Genomic DNA, 19,591 nt, shown 5'->3' with positions numbered 1-19,591 from the left:
AGAAGCTCTTTAATTCTCCTTGCCAGGACCTCAGGAAGTGTATAGAGAACAGTATGGGGAATATACATGCTGATGTGTGAGGGGTTAAAGTTACTAAGTGGAAATGTTAGAAAACAAATGGTCAGATGTGTGTTCATCGAGAAATAGAACACTTGGGAGGTGTGAAGAACACTCAAAAGGCTACGTAATTGCTATGTACTAGGACTCGAGTAACTTTACCGCATCCCTCAACTCTCCAAACATTTTGCGTACCTCATATCTCGATGCACGCACGCTGACGCAACAGCCAATTTTTCGTTTGTACCTAAAGAGTAAATCTTCAAGTGTCCATTTCGTAACCTTAACTTTTAGTTTCCCTTCCATGTTCACCGGACTATCAATGCCGCAATGGCGGAATGTGTGTTGTGTATCCCTTATTTTCCAGCCAACATAAATGCGGTTGTAACAATGGGTTCATCAAAACTAAGAACGGCACATGTACAGGTAGGCTGTGAGATAAGGCATTGAGCCCGAGCGTACAAATTGTAAAGATATCCGACTCTTCACAAGTAACATGTTCTGTTTTTCACACAGAGTGCCTCATCCATAACGACTCTGATCATAATTCGTCAAAGTGCGTCAGGGGGATGTGCAGATGTAAGGACGAGCTAATCAAAGAAGGCAACACTTGTAAACACGATGAGAAATATGACGGTTGACACTAAACATGTCACGCAAGAAACGAACATAAATTTGAATTGATTTAATTTAAAATAAGCTTCATGCATTTTGCAACAAAGTTAATCAATTTTGTAAAAAAAGGAAGAAAACATATGCATTATTATGTATGTTAATTAACGTTACTGTCAACAAAATCTGGTAAACATTTTCAAAATTTGCATATTTGCTATCTAGTCAGAGAAAGCATGCAAGTCTAACTTTATCTCCCCCCCCCCCTCCCCTAAAAAAATTGTAAAATCTTACAAATAATGCGAGATACAGCTTTAAAAATGTCTTAAGGGAACCTGTACTAAAGAGCGTAAGGTGTCATGACCAGAAAGGTTCCCAGCAGAGCCCTGACATTTTGTGTGGGCTTTCATCTGCGCCTTCAATTTGGAAATCTTGCTTTTCATCCTGTGTTGCACTGCACAACAAGAGGGAATTTCTAGGAATTTCATCTTAAATAGAATAGTGGCGAGAGACCCTGGTTCAAAGAAATCGATGAATTTTTGGATTTCATTGCATCCATTGTCAATTGTTTTCGCTATTTTGCAAAATGACCACTCCCAAGGATTTCTAGGGAGGTGTTTGTTACTTGTTATTTAATATTGCACTAAGTGGTTCGTGACGCATTTTATTGGCCAGTGGCATGACCACATTGACACACGCTTAAAGTTGACATGTGAATACAATGAATTTTTTTTTTTTTTTTACGCAAATTATCTCTTCTTAAGCAAGTTTTTAGGGTATCTAGATTTGTTGGATATTCATGAAAATTGGTAGGAATGTTTGTCAGATATTAATGCTCCAAAGTGAGAGGGGCTTTTACCAAATTTGAAATATTTTGTGACGTCCCAGAATGTGACAACAGCTGAAATATTTTCTTTGGTCAGACTTCAGAGTAGATTTTCTCAGGAACCAATAGGAATATTGAAAAATGTAAGCCTCACATACTTTGTTAGCTTAGTATCTGCCAAGTGATACTGTCCAGTTTGTTCGGAGGTCCATTAGGTCAAACAGTAATTCTGTATACTGGTAATTCAGTAAAGCAAACATCTTTAATTTTGTGTCTAAAGACTTGGGCACACCTATTTAAAAAAAACTGTTTAAAAATATGTCCTTTACATAATCTGCATTTTATAAGCTTTACAATGACATATAGTTTTCTACAGTTTCTGTAAAATTGGAGCATGTGGACAATTTTTTCAGAAGAGAACCTCAATTGGCAGTTAAACCTTACGCAGATAAGAGATGTAACTTAATTGAGTGTCAAATTAAATATTTAGTTTTATGCTACACTATGTTTCCAACAAGTACAACTGACTGAATATATGATTTTGGTAAACAATTTTGTTGCCAGGAAAACACATCATTTCTTTATGTGCAGATGTTGATGAGTGTAGTTATAAAGACATTTGCACTATGAATTCAACCTGTACAAACTCCATAGGCAGTAATAGATGTTGTATGCTGCTAAATGAAACTGAGAAGTGTGAGGATGAGTATTGTTTGGAGGTACCAGGGGTGGGTTCCCTTGCGAACTGAATTCCCAGTTTTCTGGGAATTCCTAGGAATTCTCAAAAATTCCCAATTATGCAAATGACCCTTGCAAACCGAATTCCCAGTTTTCTGGGAATTTCTGGGAATTCCTAGGAATTCCTAAAAATTCCTAGGAATTCCTAGGAATTCCTAGGAATTCTCAAAAATTCCCAACTATGCAAATTAACTCTGATTTAAAAAGCTTGGAATTACTGGGAATTTCTGGGAAAGGAAGACTCCAGTTTTGTGAGGACTTGGAATCCCTAGGAATTCCTAGGAATTCTCAGCTTTACAAACTACCTATAATTTAAGAAGTGTGGAACTCTTGGGAATTTCTGGGAATTGACTTTGAGGCAATTTTAATACCCTGAGGTCCACATAAATTCTAAGAAATTCTCAATACCTTGAATGTGAAGATTTTAAGAAAAAGAGTAATTTCAGAGGCTTAAAACTTTGGCTCAATAAAAGGTATGCTATACAAAACTTACCAAGAGATATACATACATGTACATGTTTATAACTCAAAGATCATGAAATTTATTACTCAAACTAAGTTTTAGTAAATCTTTACATTAATATGGATTTTCTCATGAACCAGGTGTCAGTTATGTTAAATGGAAATTGCCAACTTCCACAATAATTAACAATAATTACATTGTTATCTTACTTCCCTAACCTACATTACTGGTTGCCTTTGTTAGAAAACCTTGGAACAGTCAAGCTCAGTTGCCTCAAACGCTGTCAGAGACTTTTTGTTGACAATACTTTTAGTAGAAATTTCATGCCTTAGACAAACAAATTCAACACCTAATTAATCTTTCTTTTTTCATGATTGTTGTTGCTGCTTTTTTTTTCAGTTTTTTGCTCTATTTATGACTAATTGCTGTAATTTGTTTTGCTGTTTTTATTCTTACAAAACATTTTTGTAAGAAAAGGGGAACATTGACTACCTCTGTCTTGTCTGCATGCCAAGTGTTTGCAAAGTGTGTGGATGATCCACAAGTATTGGAACTCTTACAAAAATGTTTTTCCAATACTTGTGGATCATCCACACACTATGCAAACATTTGGCATGCAGACAAGACAGAGGTAGTCAATGTTTTCTTAGAGGAAAAACACCTTTTATATGACGTCTTTAATTTACTTTATTTGAAACTCTGATCTGAAAATATTTGTCAACAAGACTTGTTAGTAGTAAGAAGTACCAACCAAATTTCCTTTCATAACTTAATTTCTTAAATGTCCCAATCACTGGATCTCCCAAAAAAATATTACATCTTTTTATTTTTGGTGCAAATTACAAGTCCTTCTTTATATAAAAATGAAAAGTGATAGTCACACTTCAATAACAACAGCTCTTAAGTTTACTTGTTGTTCTTCTCTGTCTGTCAGCTATCAACAAGATTGTTCTATACTTCGGGCAGTGCATAACTATTTGTAGACCAGAGTTCCAACGCAGCTCTGTAATCGTATATAGCTACTCCTGTCTCTTGTACAAATGTTTCTCCTTTGTAAGACGCACTCTACTCTGTTGTCAATACTGCTTTAAGTTCATTGGAAACGACTGACTGCGGAATCGAGATGGCGGTGTTGGAACGTGTTGCTGAACGCTTGCTACGGTCAAGCTTTGTAGATTTAGGTACTGGTACATTGGGATCATCTATGTATCTCTTATACTTCCGAATGTGGTATCCTTCTTTTATAAATATGAGGGTAAAAGACGATTTGTAGTCGCATTCAAAACTGTGATTAGCTTGTGTTATTTCTCACCTTGGCCATTAACACAACTCAAGTGAGTTTCGAGTCTTTGTTTCCTCGACAACTTTCGGCCACAAATCGTGCATTTGTAATACGATCGATTCTTTTCGATTATTTCTACATAGAGTGAGCTCACATCTTTATATATATCACCAAGCTATCCATCTTCTAGAAGCAGAGAACCGGTCGGAGAAGTCAAATTAAAGTTGGGAGTTACTACATCACGGGCGACGAGCGGGGATAGAAAAAACGACCTAAATATGAGCGGTCAGCGGTGAAATAGCTTTTATACTTCATATAGAGACATATAATTTGTTGTTCCAGAGACAATCATGTTGTAAAGCCGAAATGTTTATTGAAAAGGTCATAGACAGGCCTACACAGACTCCCCTGTGTGGTTTTACGTTTGCAACGCAAAAGCCTTTAATTAAAGCTTCGCTCTGACGAGTATGTCTTTGAGGATTTACCTCTTTTGTATGATATAATCGGAGGCGTTTTGTAAATTGTTTTCAGCAGTGGCTGATTTTGGATGAGGTTCCATTCTTGCATCAGTATTTGTTTTAAATTTTTTAACCCCTGGGTGGTATGCTGTCACAAAAGGCAATATTTTGCCTTTAGTTTTTTTGGTTTGTTTTTTAAGTATCGACTGCCTTGCGGCAAACGAGACCTCAGATAACGTTTTTTCAATTTGGCTTTTTTTTTTCAGAGCTGAAAGATCTTATATGTACACGCTTTCAGAGTGATAATAAACATGTTGAAAAGTACAACAGTGTTATCTCTGAAAAATCAGTCTACAAACTGACCGAGACCTTTCAATATACACACTATTCATCTTGCCACCCGCCAAGTGTTAAGAAAGGCTTTATTAAAGGAGAAGCTATCAGACTTCTAAGAACAAACTCCTCGGAAAGAAATTTCCAGGAGGCCATGTGTAACTTCAAAACACGACTTGAAGCACGTGGTTACCCATCATCGTCAGAGCGAAGCTTTAATTAAAGGCTTTTGCGTCGCAAACGTAAAACCACACAGGGGAGTCTGTGTAGGCCTGTCTATGACCTTTTCAATAATTGTGATTTTTTTCTCGGCTTAAAAGCTAAGTCAGTTGTTCAATTGAATAGGAAGAAAAACATTTCGAACGGAAAACAGCATTATTTGCACGTGTGGATCTTTTGAGAAAAGGTCTCCTAAACGAGTGGTCTTGATTGTAAATATTTAAGGAATGGTAAATACATTAGCCTTAACATGGCTGTTTCTCGAAGCTCAGTGTTTTCCTACTTGCCTTTTTTCCACGTAAATTGGGGGCGATTGAATAGATATAATATGCAGTAAAAGAACGTCAGCTGATAGAAATTTTAAATTTCTCATCTTAAGCTGTGGAAACAAAATTCAAGTGAAAAGGAAGCCAACTGTGATTAATGCTTTGAACAAGTCAAGATACGTTTTTTTCGTCACACAACAAGTTACATAACGTGAATATCATTCTTCTTGATGCCTTTCCCGGTGTCAGCAATGCCTTTCCCGATGCCTCCGTTGGTCAATAGAGCATAAGAAGTATTGTTCCAGTTAAAGCTTGAGGAAAATTGCTTAACTTTTTAAGTAGTGAAGTGTAACTTGGTAACATTTCGGCTTTACAACATGATTGTTTTCTGCAACTACAAAACGTACATTTAATTCTTCTTGGTACCTTTCGGATGCCACCGATGCCTTCATTGTTTATTAAAGCAGTAAAAGATATATGTACAATCAACACTTTTGAATTGCTTAACATTTTATTTAGCGAAGTAAACTGTTTACACTTCGGCTTTACAGCACAATTGTTTCCTGATACTACAAATGATCTGTCTATATATGAAGTATGAAAGTTGTTTCACCGCTGACCACTCGTATTTGGGTCGTTTTTTCTATCCCCGCTCGTCGCCCGTGATGTAGTAACTCCCATTAAAGTTAGGCGCTTCTCTTAACACTGCAATCGGCAAGCCAGCGGATTCACTTTGCTAGCCAATTACAAGTCCTAAAAGATCCACGTGATCATGCCCGTGATCGGAAACAAAGAAGACTCCATTTGGCGCTCGTCTTTGAATGTACTTTGGATCGGTTGATCGCTTTTCTCAACTGTTTTGCTTAATATAACATTTCTAAAGAAAGCTTTTATTGTGGTTCAGTGGGAAAACGAGAATAGCGTGAGTGTTGTAAAAGAAAAGAAAGTCGTTGGCGCCGTGGAGTTAAAAGAAGGGACAACAGTTGACATATTGACTGGTACAAACAAGGGTCGAGTGGCCATCTGTAAAGCTACGATTTTGAAAGTTTGTGGTGAGTAAAAATTGCGATATTCGTTACGTGATCAAAATCTTATAAAAGAATAGATGTAGCGGGTTGAATTAAGCTTACATAACGCTCGGCGCAACTGAAACTAGAATAATTCAGAGAATCGAATCGGTCACTTGCATGCCGCAGTTTCTTAAGCTTATGCTTTACAATGAAATAAACCTATCAGTAAGGTTTCAAGATTCCTCTAGTCACGTTTGGGAACATTCAAGATTCATAATAGGAACTGTTATTAAACAAACCTTAGTCATAAAGAAGCCCTCCTTGGTAAAAACAAAATAATGTATTCAGCCCTTTTTTAGTAAAATCCATGAGAGAGATGTACTAACTCCAATATAAAAGTCACTCTATATAACAGAGATTTCTCAATTTGAGAATCCAATGAATGCCCTTTTCCTCATAGCTATCTTAAAAGCCTGGTCTGAGCTTTAAATATACATATTTTAATATATTATTTTTTTTCAAATTCAGATGTCAAGGAATCCAGATACAAAATGGTCAAGGTTCTTGTTGACAACCTCATTCAAGGCCAACTCATTGTGAGCCCAGGAAAAAAAATACAAACAGTACAAACAGCAGCTAAGTTTGCAGTTTAGGATAACTTCATTCTAATTTATTGTTACAGTTACAACAAGATTTTAATCAAAAAATCAATTTTATTTGTCTTTAATTAGCCCCTTCACTCCCAAGAGTGCTTGGTTTTCAAATATAACTTAAGATATTGTATTTTATGGAAAAGAATCAACAGATTTTATTCACAATTTGTGTCAAACCAAATTTAATGATTGATTAGAACTATTTTATATGAATAGCTGTAATTGAGGATTAATCCGTATGAAGTTTTCAAGAAAAGAAAAATAAATCAAATTCCATCCTAATATTACCACACATTGATGTTAATTTATCAAAAATATTTTACATGTAAGCCTTAATTAAGCTTCTAAATAAATTTCATTGAATACTTGAATTTTAGCTGGGTTTTTTTTAATTTAAAGTATTTATTTTATATCATTAGCCTCAAATTTTTGCTTAAAATTCCCAGTAATTCTTAAACATTCCTAAAAATTCCCAAAAATTCCCAGAAATTCCCAGAAATTCCCAGAAATTCCCAGAAATTCCCAGAAATTCCTAGGAATTTTTTAGATTTACAGCTTTTCAGGGAAAGTCATTGGTTCTCTGAGTTGGAATTCCTAGGAATTCCTAGGAATTCCAAGTCCTGTTGGCTATAAACTTGGAATTTCTGGGAATTTCTGGGAATTTCTAGGAATTTCTAGGTTTTTAGAACCAGAGTTGTTATGGTTGGGAATTCCTAGGAATTCCTAGGAATTCCCAGTCCAAATTTACCGTGAAAATTCACACCTTTATTCCTAGGAATTCCTAGGAATTCCTAGGAAAATCCTAGGAATTCCTAGGAATTCCAAAAGCCACTTCGCAAGGGTTACAAACTCCATAGGCAGTTATAGATGTTGCACGCTGCTGAATGAAACTGAGAAGTGTGAGGATAAGTATTGTTTGGAGGTACCAGGGGTGGGTTACAAACTCCATAGGCAGTTATAGATGTTGTACGCTGCTGAATGAAACTGAGAAGTCTGAGGATAAGTAGTTTTTGGAGGTACCAGGGGTGCGTTAAAAGAAAATTTTTTTTTCGTTACCAGCTCCTTGGGCTTTTCTTATGTTCTAGCTTCTCCAGTTTTCTGCCCTTGAAGCACTAGAAACAACTTGCCACTAAAAATTTCATATTTGACCTTCTAACAGTGAACTGAAAACCACCTCTTGTACTCATTAGCCATCAACCATAGCTTAAATCCAATTTATCATAAGAAATTTTCTATCTATCCAGTTATTCAGTTATTCTAGTAATAAATGTCTACCCAACTTATAAAGAAAAATTTTCTCTTTACACTAATTTTGGAAGGAAATGTATGTTACAGTAGGCTCAGTACAGTTGGCTGTAATTAGACACAAAAAATTGTATAGTCAAAGTTAACTCAGCCAATCATACTTAAAGTCCACTCAACTAAATCCACCAATCACAGATTTGATTACAATAACAGCATAGCAACAACCATTTAATTACCCTTCAAAACTGGGGAACTTCAAAAGCCATTTCAAAAATTTGCGTTTTGCTTAAATTGTCAAAGATTGTGATGGTTTTATTTTGGATATTTTACATAGAAAGTCCCTAATTATTTGTTTTTTTTTATTTTGTTTTGCCTTTTTTTTATTTTGGAAATTGTCAAGGTACACGTAACCATTATAATCAATTGGCGACAGGTCCAATTGGGTCTGTAATCATACTAATGATAAACAAATCCAACTCCTGCTTCGGGTTGTCCAATTTTGTAGTCACCCACATGATTACAAATGAAACTGAACTGACCACTTGGACATTAATAACCATTTCTTGTAATTCAAGGCTAATACTACTTCTGCTGACTCTACCAAACATGACATAAGAAAGATATAAATGTAATTCAACAAACTCTAACAAAATTACTCTGTTCTTTATGCAGGTGCAAATAAACCAAGCCATATGAAAACCAACTCATCCAGGTCTCTCAGCACCACTGGTGGCATGATCCTTTTCATACTAGCCCTTCTGGGTAACTGTGCCTTTGATTAATGTTGCAAGATTTTGGCACCACATCTACTGTTTTCTGCATCTCTTCTTAATTTTCTTCCCTTTCTTCGACAAGTAAGAAAAGAATATAAATTTGTTTCATCAACAGTAACAGATTGTATGCTGTGCTTTACATCTTTAATCCTGTGTTTCACCCCTCTCTTACAGCAGTAAACAGTGACATTCATATACATGGCTATTAAACTAAAAATCAGTTTTGTAAACAAAGTGAATAAACCTGAAAAAAGCACAATTCTCTTAGCAATGGACTTATAGTCAATACTTGGATGGATTCTCTAGCAGTCAGACATCGAAGAGTTGATTAACAGTAATAATAATTCAGCCATGAGGGTGTAATTTGATCTGAAAACAAATGCACAACATAAGAATTCAACAACTGTGCAACAGTTCAGTTCTATTTTAAATCACAAGTTTGATTTTAGAAGAATTCAACTTCATAACACAAAGATCAACTGCCACTTACAGCTGCTACAACCATTTTGAAAAGACACAAATTGATGAAGCAGAGGATTTTGGTCAGTATCTGATGATTATTCCATTGATCCAGAAGCACTGTCTAAAACAAAGTTAAATATTAGCACTTAAGTTTTAAAATTGGGCTAATTGAACTCCAGTTGATCCACTCAGTTTATTTACTACATGACAATTTTTCTCTCTCAAGAAGATGCAAATCTATTATTGTTGTGATTCAATCAAAACAGCAACTGGAATAATTTAAGATTTTGACAGAAGTTAAATGCCTTTCTCATTCAGCTGTTTTGGTGTTTTAATGCTGTTCAACCTTGGCAGTCTGGAAGTAAGAATGGGGCAGCTGTTTTCCTCATATATAATGGTATGCATATCAAATTTCTTTAATCTTTAATCACAGTTCATAACCATACATTGAACAAAAGTACAAAAATGGTTGATAAGACGGTAGTAGGGGGAAACTAAATTCCCATGCTAAGACATACCCTCCAAATTTGGCATGCACCTTTATGTGTCGACCAAAAGTAAATTGTTGCTTGATCAATGTCATAATTCCCTGAGCCATGGGAGATCTACAGTGCAGCTCAAAGATAAAGGGGGCCAAAATATGCGCATTTAAGACTGGCATAGAACAAGTCTAAGACCAGACACAGACTAGTCTATATAGTGCGCACCTACTGTAAGACCCATCTGCCTAATCAGTATGTAAATATGAGCAAGAAGATTGTTTTCTTTTGTGGAATGGTCATTGTTTAATTCAATGGGCATTGTATGTGCAGTAAAAATTGATGGTTAAGCTGCACTGAATGACCATCAATCCTGTTGTGTTTCTTACATCTGTGTTTGTTTATTCACTGATTTGGTACTGTTAACTTAGGTTAATACAGTTTTTGCTTGCCGCCAAATTTCATCAATACTTGAAAGAGAGAAAATGTCTTTTGAAACAGATCATATTGTGCCTGACAATCCAAGACATTGACACTACATGCAAACTCATTTTACTGCCTCCCAAGCTTAAAATTAGATAAAACAAACAAACAAACCTTTCACTTTTAGAAGAATTAAGTACATGTACATGTAGATTTGATCAGCCTATGACAGACAGTTTGAATTACCAAGCTGTTTCCAATAAAGCCAAAGGAATAAATTACTGTGTTCTCATCATGATGCTACTTAAGTCACAACAGCATCTCACAGACACTTTATAGAAAACAAAACTTTGGCAGAAAAAAAACTATTTGGTGTAACTGGTGCATCATGGAAACTTAAAGGAAAATCTTCTCTTTGAAGAGAGAGCAATAAAACTGAAGAACTAATTTTTTAGTTCTTGCTGTGATGTTATGTAGAAGAATGGCATCACACTGATGAATGATAGAAAAACAAACATTTTCCTTACAAGAAAAATCTGATAGTTGAGATCGGTGCAACATGGAAACTTTGAAAACAATCCTTTTATTGTGAAAGGAGAGCATTTTATAGTTTGAATCGGCCTTAGATATTGTAAAACATAATATATATTATTTTCAGTTTTTGCTGTGACACTGCAATGATGTTACAGAAGACTGTAGACTGGCTGGCTGTACGAGTTGCAGCAAGATGTTTACAGCTGATGACTTTTTGCACAGAGAAATGGTCGTTTTGAACTAAAACACCATAAACTTATCCTTCAAAATTTGCGAAGGAATGAAGACACCAAAATGTTTGCATTTAAATATTGACTTCAATCAATTCAGCTCTAAGACTTACAGTACAGATTTCTATTTCATGTTAATTTGAATAGCCCACTGATAATAATATAATCACAAAACAAAAATTCTCAAACAAAACCATGATTCTTTGTTCTTAACCTTTAACTCCCAAGATCTAATTGTTAATTCTTCCCTCTAGCTGCTACATATTTCCTTGTAAATTGGTTACAAGAATTTGGTATTTGATCAAATACGTGACAGGGTGCACACCAGACTCTTTATTTTCTAAATATATCCAAAGAGCTACCATCACTAAGTGTACAACAAGGAACTCCCAGATGCTAAATATTCCTTTGTATAAAACAGCCACAGGACAAAGAACTTTCTACTTCAGAACAGTCGAACTCTGGAACTAATTAGCCTCTACTCTTAAGTTGAAACCGACACTAAAGGACTTCAAACTTTGCCTGAAGAGAAGCCTTTTAACCTCAAACCTTTTTAGAGACTAAATTGCTTTTTTTATTTTTAATCAATATATTTATTTAATTAATTAATCATTTTATCTATTTACTAGTCAAATAGCTCATTAATTTACTAGTAATTAATTGTTTCTTTATTCTGAAAAGCCCATTTGGGACAAATAAAGCATGTGTGTACATGTTCTTACATCCTGTTTGCTAGATAATGCATGGATACTGTAAGGAGAACTTACATGTTAACCACATCGGGCATCAGGTTAACATGTAGTTTGAAAAGTAAACTTAATTTCTTGTTACCAAACAACTCACAAAATTAATCACAAAAAAAAAATTCTCAAACAAAACCGTGATTCTTTGTTTTTAACCCTATAACTCCCAAGATCCCATTGTTAATTCTTCCCTCCAGCAGCTACACATTTCCTTATAAATTGGTTACAGGAATTTGGTATTTGATCAAGATAACAACTTCTACCTGATAAGTTTGAGTGTTCTCACCACCTGTTTCCTAAATAGTGTATGAATACTGTAAGGAGAACTTACATGTTACCCACATCTGACATCAGGTTCACATGCAGTTTAAAAAGTAGAGTTGATTTCTTGTCATCAAACAACTCTTTGATTTGGGGCTTGAATAAAACAGGTTAAAGATATTAATTAAATTTACTCCAGACCCTGCACATTACATTTCCTTCTGACAGATCATTTTTGTCATCTAATCTATAGTTTATTATTGATGAGTTTTATAATGAATCAGTTTAAATAGAGAAACCAAAAGACCAAACCACATTAGGGTTTTTTTTGTGAGCTTCTCAAGTTTTTGCAGATCAGTAACATTTTCTGCTCTCACACAAAAAAGGGTTTGCTACTTTGCTAAGTGTTATTGTTACAGCATTGATATTAAGTTAGTTTTTCATCTTTTAAAATAGGTAATATGATTGGTGTGAAAGACTCTATCCCCCACGGGCTCCATAAGTGTGTGGTTTACAAGTTTTTATGTGTGGGCTGTAATGCTTGCTATGTCGGCAAAACCTCCTGGCATTTATGTTTTGCAAATTTCATTCTTTTACACAACCATCCCTTTTGGTTATGTAAAAGGTCCCTTTCTTTTCTTTATGCGGTGTATTTGTGAAAATTTACGGTGTCCGGTCATTTTGATACAAAGTCATTTCGACACAAAGTCGTTTCAATACAAATAGAAATCAATTCATTACACATGTAAAGTTGATTCAATGCAAACTGAAGGCGTTGCAATACAAGTAAAATCGAGAAAAGTTCAGTTGAAGTGTTTTAGTTTTCGTCTTTGATATTTTCAATCAATTGACATTGTAATACCCAGTTTTCCCATGACTCAATCGAACAAGTTGTATTACTCAGTTTCCCTGCGGCCAAAAAGAGCAAACTTTATTGCATATTTATTTAAATTACTAAAGTACGTTTACATTGATCATGATTTCTGCACATGTGGTGGCTCCTAAAAGAGCCATTTTTAGCGACCTGAAATCGTCCAAGGTGAACGCACTGGAACTGGTCACCGCGCTATCTAACTGTGGCCCTACATGGGTTGACCTTGGGGCAGATGGAACACTGCCAGTCAGTGACTAAGCCTCGCCTTCTCTGTAGGGTGTAGCGGTACCCCTGGCTGTATATCATCTTTGGCCGGCCTCTTTTGGAACTGTTCTCCACGATCTTGTAGGTCACGGCAAAGGAAGACAACGTCTCAGCTGGAGTGGGGTCATGAAGGGAGGATTCTTTGTGATCATTACTGTACTGGTTCTCCACATCAGGCTGGGATTCTTTGGGGTTCTCAGTTTGTGTACTCTTCGCATCAGGGTGGGATTCTTCAGGGTCAATGAAGGTAAGCTCTAGAGCTCCTGATTCCAGGTAGCTGGAAGGATCGGTGTAGGAGTCCGGATGCACACTGCCAGTCAATTTCTTTTCCATGTCAAACAGCTGCCTAGTAAACTTCTTGCGATATACCTATTGAATCAAAGGTCTCTAAGTGTCAGAGTATTAATAGTGTTGAAAACTTACCAGTGTTGCAGATTCTATGATTCCAATGAAAAAATCCATCACATTGAATGGCTTGCTGTTTGGGCCTAAACAGGTTCAGAATGAACATTCTACAGGTCCCAGTGTGTTTTATACACTGATATTAGTTAGTTTAAAATGGTTGGATTCTTCTATTCGCTATTAATGGGGTAAAATTAGCAAGTTTTTTAAAACAATTAGTTTACATGTCTTTTGATAAGATAATTTACAAACCTGCCTACCCACACGCCAGAATGACTGCTATTTCCCCACAGGTCACATAGTATTTGTGTTTCTTGATCTTAGGTGTAATATGTGCTGGAGTTATAGAAAAAGTCTCAAAATCATTTGTATAAATCTCTGTTCTCAATAAATAAACCAAACCAAAACTTAGTCTCGTTTACATGTTCTCATTGCGTAGGAGGCTTTGGCACATGTGTAGGTTCGCAGAGGTATGGGTTTGTTTTATTTACAACGGAGGTTTGTGTTTGCTCTTGTATGGTATTCTGTATCAAAATGATTTGAAGTGACGTGAGTTTGTATCGAATCGACTTTACACTTGTAATGAATTTACTTTGATTTGTATCGAAACAGCTTGTATTGAAACAACTTTGTATTGAAACGACCATGAACCAAATTTACTGTTACATTCACACTGGATACCCAAAAGGAAACATGAATGTTAACCAACAATCTAAGATTTCAGGGCTCAGTTCGCTTTTAATTGAGCAAGGCTTTAAACAACATAAGGACCTTCTTTTGATACATTTCTTTAACCTTGTATGAAAACTCTAAGAATGAGATGCAGTTAATTTTATTGTGAATTAATTCATCAATACATTAAACTTGCTTCATGTTGAAGTTTATCAAAATGAAATATCACGAAGATTACCAACTGTATTCCGTGTCATTTGTTGTCGTTGTCCTTTCTACCGTGATTAAAAAATGTTCAGCGAATTGAAGTCAGAGATGAAAAATTGAGGATGGCTAAGGTTTGCACTGTTTTTATGTGTTAAATTTTTGATCAGCGCCGGTGAAAACTAAGACATGACAATCAACTTGATTTCGGCACAGCTTTCTGAATCTATAATTTGATTTAGTCTTGGACGACTTTGTTCGTTAAAAAAAAAAATTAAATAAAAATAACAACATTAAACAGGAACGAGTCTTATTCCAAAGTCTAACCGTTTCGTTGGTGACTAGTGTGAGTACATTTCATTGGTTCATGGTTAAACAGGAGCTAACGCAAATGTCACGCGAGCAATGTTCTTCTCGAATCAAGCTCATCGTAAACAACTCCATCGTTGGGTTGCTTGGTTTCTACATAGTATCGCCATAACTCCTAATAACTCCGATCAAAATGTATTGCAACTGTAAGAAGGTCGTGCTCAGAAAAGATATACTGTCATAACTGAGAAGAATATTCAGTAAACAACGGGAAAAACGACGACGATTTCCAAATAATCCTTTACAAAATTATGAAGAAAAACGAGTAGTGCTGAAATCTAGTAGCACGAAACGAAATGATAGCGACACAAATCAAAGAAAAATAAATATTTAGCGGGCTTCAAAATTTCATAGATAAATCAGCTGACTCGAGACTAAACTGGGATAGAATAATCTCGAAAGTTTAATCGCCCATGCGGATTTATATTAACAACTTACTTGCCGTATCTATAACCATCCTCAGTTTGCACTTGTTACATAACTCTCATAGAAGATAATTTCGTTGTCCTTAGAGTGGTCTATAAATTAAAACCACTGGTTTACTGTTCCCGCGTGGCTCGGATGAAGTGAACAGATAATGTCCGCCATGTTTGAAAATTCTGTTATATCTTGTACCAATCCTTTGCGCTTGCGCTGTTTAGTGCAGGTTTTTCGTTTCTTAACGTGGGTCTGTGTGGCAACCAGAACTCACTGCTTGAATTTATAATGTATTTTATCATTGTTTTTCCGTGAGGTTTGACCCATGGATTACGTTTCTTTAGAAAATTATTCTCTCATCAATATGTGCTTGCGTCATTCGCAGGTTCTTGACATTTGGTTGATTTCGACTCAGTTGTTGTTTTTTTTCTTCTCGTCATCCATGTTAGTTTGCGCCAGCGTTTTAAGAGAGGATGTCAGCATCCATCGAACAAATTTGAAATATTGTGGCAAGTCGCCCAAAATTCTTTTTATCTTCTACTTTCGTATTTTGTAGCCCAATATGTCCTAATAATTGTGGTGTAGTTTTTTGGTGAAAATATATTTTAGTTTTCGAGAAATGATTTTTTTCGTTCGACCGCTCAAATATACAAATTTTTACCGTGAATATTGTGACGAATTTACTTGACCTCCGGTATTTCTGTCAACATAATCCTTTGTTTTATCATCTAAACTTCATCCCCTGTCATAATTGAAGCTGTCAAAGAAATATTTATTTTTTGGTGAATATTTTTGTCCGACATACTTTTTCTATGTCGAAAAGTAGCATTAAAACAAAGACAGTTTTAACCGATGACCGATACGACAGAATCTACTGAGCTTCTAGCTTTTAAAAGACAAAAGGATGGCTATAAAGTTACTGTAAAAATTTCCTTGTGTATTTGTGTCGTTCTATCGTGAGACAAACTCAAAGTCCGGCAAAAATTACTTGCTAGCGACTATGAAATATACATCTTATACCTATTTTTCGCCACCGTTTACTAGCATAAATCAAGCATAATACTCTTACCTCATTTATTTACGATTTTATGAGCTGTTTCGATGATCAAGTTATGCTCTACCACATTTTAGCCAGATTTAATTTGCAGTTTATAAAACTTCTCCACATCATTAGATCAGTATGACAAGCGTGACACATAAATTCAAAGATGAATCAACCTCCAAATTACCAAGAGATAGGCTGTTTTTTTCCCTCTTTGCATATCTATAAAAATCTTCCAAGAATTACTGTATTCAGAAAACTAAAATGTACAGATCCATCAATGATTCCTTTGCCGGCGGAAGTCAAAGAATGTTCACCAAAGTCAATTCGATTAACAGGCTACATACTGATTTAGCTAATTAATCTGTTGTATAAGCGTTTCATCTTACATGCTAACAAGGAGATTTGCTGACAAAACTTTTTCTCTTCACCGAAAATCACATCAAAATTTATCCTTGCTAAATTTCAAATGTGCTGCACGTATTAGCACCCCCCGAGGAACTTCTATACATAAGAGAGCGAGGATGCGCGCCGGGAATTTCGAAAATGACCCCTATAAAATTATAAAAGGTACCCGAGTCTTATCCGTGTGGGAGTGGCAACAACTGATGTCCACCCCTAAAAAGCACCAATTTAAACACAAAAAATTGAAAAATCCTAAAAATAAAAACTCCTTTATCGATATGCTACGGAGGCTCAAGTCAGATCATTAAAATCGTCCTAGTAATGCTTATTTCAGGTATTTTATTGAGCGAAAAACATCCTAAAAGGTACCGGCTAGATCTCTGGTAGTCCACTAAAGTTTGAGACATCGTAAAAGGTACCAGATCACTGATTTTGACCCCTGAAAGGTACGACAAGCATTCTCACCCATATCCGATCGCCTGATGACTCGTTTCGAATAATTTGACCCTGCTTCCATGTGGCGACCGGGATGAACTCGTTCTTGAACAAAACTCATTCCAATATTATGTAAAAGGCCCCTAACAGTTTTTATTCCCAGAGCATCACGCTTTGCTCTTCCGCCAGAACAATATAAATTTCAATATGCGCTGCTACTGAAACGATTACCGTATTTCTTCACCTATAAGCCGAGCGATTTTTCAGTATTTGACACAAAAGTTTGGGAGATTTTTTCGCAAGAACCGGGCTTCGGCTTATAGCTGAGGGTTTGGAATTCAAAAACAAGTACAAATTTAGTGTTAATGCGAAATAATAACCGTAAATTCCGTGACTGCGCGTGCAGCGCTCTTTACTTGACATGCTTTCAAATTGACGTGACAACAACGTATTTCTGACCACCAATCAGATTCTTTGCTTCCCACGCATTGAAAGACGATCTCACTCGATTCAGCAAAAACTCTTCTCATTTCACGTTACAAATGAAATATTTGGTCTCTTTGCCGTGAAAACCACTCCATCGCTTGCTCGTCTAGTTCGGGACTCTTGGGAGTGAAACGGCTCACTTTTGCACGTCTTGCAGACATCTTAAGAACAAGTCTCTGTAAGAATCAAACATCTTGGGAAATGAAAATTTTCAACCCCCCTTCAAATTTTGCATACAGTTAGGCACTCAGGGGGGATGCACAAAAATGCCCTTTTTAAAGGTCGCAGCACTCTTGTTGCCATGGTAACAACGGCTGCTTGTTCGAGGCCTGGGGGCCCATTTTCATGCAAAAACGTTGCAAAAAGAGAGTGAAATGTTTATTACTCTATCTCAAGCTAAATACAACATTACAAATTGGCACTCGTACAATATATAGTGACATCATTCGTCTTCACTTTGATTCATTCAATTTTCCCTGGGAGTGAATGTGAAGACACCAATAGATTATTCATCTCGGTACAGTTTCGGTCATTTTTGCTGTCGGGTAAAACAGGGAAAACGTTTATCTGAATTTCTCCAAAAGTACACCGATTCTGGAACTGAAACTACCCACCTAGCTGGTTATAATATTGTAGTTTTTAAATATGTAAAAATCTCTGCGGGCCTGCCTCTACTTTTTATTGGAGCAATTCGCGAAAAAAGCTCAAAATCAGATATTGCGTAGTTTGGTGATGTTTGCATCTAATGTTCTCAACAACAAATGTTTCAGAAAAATGAAACATGCACGGCTTTGGAAGAATGTTATCTTATGAGCAATATCCCGAAGAGAAATCTCGCCTCTGGATGTCATCTTTTAAAAAAAATTGATTAAACTTCATGGAGGACTACCCGACGTAACTACAAACATATACCTCAAATCGTGGGCATATCATCCAGATTCCGAGTGCTGCACCTTCTTTCATGGGAATTTGAGCGATCCGAAGTCCTCTGAAGATACACTGTTATACTTGTATGTCACTTGAAACATGTTGAAGTCGGCTAATCTATACGAAACTATCCTCACACCAGTCATTTGCCATAAACATGTACGTTGTAACGACGGCATGACGCTGTATTTCTCCATGTGTAATATATTGCTAGTGAACACGAGGTCAAACAACATGGCCGCTTCAACACAACTTTATTCCGGCAATGTATTCTGGGTACATACTCAGTAACCCTAGAGGGTACTTAATATATTACACCATGAAGTTTCCATCGATCGCTCCAAAGAAGACGAGAAATGGACATTTTTGGATATATCAGCAGATTTCCGCGCATTCTAAGTAAAAAAACAGCCAAAAAGAAGAAAACCTCAATTGAACACCCGTAAACACTGGGAATCTGAGAGCAGAAATCGCAGCTTGTCAGCGGCAGTACTACATGTAAAACCCATTCGCAAAAATGGCAATTTGTACGACGCGAAAATCACCACAAAGTGGAGATTTTGAACTACTCAGAATCCCTGCAGTACAGAAAACGGAACAGGGATTTCATCACAATCAATTTCCAAAATTTAGCTTTTTTCAGGAGTCTTTCACCTGCTCGAACGTTATATTGGCTTTGAGCCTTGAGATTTATTTCCCGTGACAATAAAATGCTCTAGAAAGTGCTTACAAAATTACAAAGGAACTATTTTTGGTGTCGCTTGGACCGAGAAATACAGATTTGAAATAATTAATGCTGTCATTGATGAACCAAAGGGCACAATCTTCTCAAGTTATTGGCTTGATAATCTCCACAGACTAACAATATTGGACCGAACGATCTCCTTCCTGGTGAGCCGGCCACCTCAGGGGAAAATTAAAGGACCTTTGACTTCCTCTCGTGTAAATCACTGGGAGATTGCGTTATATTCATCTTTTTTTAAGCTTGTAAAAGATATCCGGGAAAAAGTATGGAAAATAATGGTGA

At 36.1% G+C, this 19,591-nt stretch overlaps 1 protein-coding gene and 1 long non-coding RNA gene across 13 annotated transcripts; one reads left to right on the top strand and one right to left on the bottom strand.

The window, feature by feature from the left end:
• Positions 1–722: 722 nt before the first annotated feature.
• LOC113680720 (uncharacterized) lies at positions 723–15,887 on the bottom strand. Of its 12 annotated transcripts, none has more exons than XR_016179400.1 (5): positions 15,291–15,847; positions 13,868–13,943; positions 9,426–9,518; positions 7,764–9,304; positions 726–2,232 (listed from the first exon to the last, which is right to left on the bottom strand). XR_016179400.1 is itself a non-coding variant. In XM_089181088.1 (5 exons), exons 3-5 carry the CDS (start codon positions 13,665–13,667, stop codon positions 8,969–8,971), a joined length of 171 nt encoding a protein of 56 aa, XP_089037214.1. In that variant the 5' UTR covers positions 13,668–13,693; positions 13,860–13,943; positions 15,291–15,887; the 3' UTR covers positions 8,695–8,968. The 12 variants fall into 12 exon arrangements, 5 of the variants coding, with proteins under 5 accessions (XP_089037214.1, XP_089037213.1, XP_089037212.1 ...); XM_089181088.1 differs by lacking the exon at positions 726–2,232 and adding an exon at positions 13,629–13,693 and having other exon boundaries at positions 8,695–9,007; positions 13,860–13,943; positions 15,291–15,887; XR_016179404.1 differs by lacking the exon at positions 13,868–13,943 and having other exon boundaries at positions 723–2,232; positions 7,764–9,007; positions 9,426–9,514; positions 15,291–15,846.
• LOC149041368 (uncharacterized) lies at positions 5,553–7,358 on the top strand. Its single transcript, XR_016179405.1, has 2 exons — positions 5,553–6,306; positions 6,793–7,358. It is a non-coding gene; the product is annotated as an uncharacterized LOC149041368 (long non-coding RNA).
• Positions 15,888–19,591: the final 3,704 nt, after the last annotated feature.

The sequence above is a fragment of the Pocillopora damicornis genome, chromosome 8 (assembly GCF_964200805.1).
Source record: "Pocillopora damicornis chromosome 8, jaPocDami1.2, whole genome shotgun sequence".
Lineage (NCBI taxonomy): Eukaryota > Metazoa > Cnidaria > Anthozoa > Scleractinia > Pocilloporidae > Pocillopora > Pocillopora damicornis.
Note: the sequence above shows the minus strand (reverse complement) of the source record. Positions and strands in the feature narration are given on the sequence as shown.